The sequence below is a fragment of the Pygoscelis adeliae genome, unplaced genomic scaffold (genome assembly GCF_000699105.1).
Source record: "Pygoscelis adeliae isolate BGI_AS28 unplaced genomic scaffold, ASM69910v1 Scaffold297, whole genome shotgun sequence".
NCBI lineage: Eukaryota > Metazoa > Chordata > Aves > Sphenisciformes > Spheniscidae > Pygoscelis > Pygoscelis adeliae.
In genome coordinates, this window is record NW_008825211.1 from 476,337 (window position 1) to 476,752 (window position 416).

The window sequence follows — 416 nt, forward strand, 5'->3', positions numbered from 1 at the left end:
CAACCACTTTAAGCCTATCGTCTGCTCCCCGTGTACTCCTCCAAAGAGGCTTCCGGACGGCAGAGTCCTGAGCCCTCTCATTATCAAGTCCACCCCGAGAAACCTGAACCGGAGCCTGCAGAAGCCGACCACCTACGAGGCCAGTCCTAGAATACTGAAAAAATGGGAGCAGATATTTCAGGAGCGCCAGATCAAAAAGACTCTCTCTAAAGCGACCCTTACGTCCTTGGCTTCGGAGCCCGGGGAAGACGTTACAGTTCCTGACATCACCAACTCCAGCAGTTGCACTAAAGAGCAGCCGCAAGTGCAGGATGATCACCTTCCACCTGACGCAACAGGAGACCCTCGCCCCGAGCTGGATTTCTTTCCTTCCATCAGTGAAACGAAGCTGGGAAGAGGGAGTGAAAAGCACAGAG

General features: G+C 53.8%; 1 protein-coding gene across 1 annotated transcript in view; it reads left to right on the top strand.

The window, feature by feature from the left end:
* RNF169 (ring finger protein 169) overlaps nt 1-416 on the top strand; it is a 12,705-nt gene that overhangs the window by 11,673 nt on the left and 616 nt on the right. The window contains exon 6 of the mRNA XM_009329021.1: nt 1-416. This exon is cut by the window's left edge and continues 12 nt beyond it; it is cut by the window's right edge and continues 616 nt beyond it. Coding sequence (XP_009327296.1) covers nt 1-416 — 416 coding nt within the window.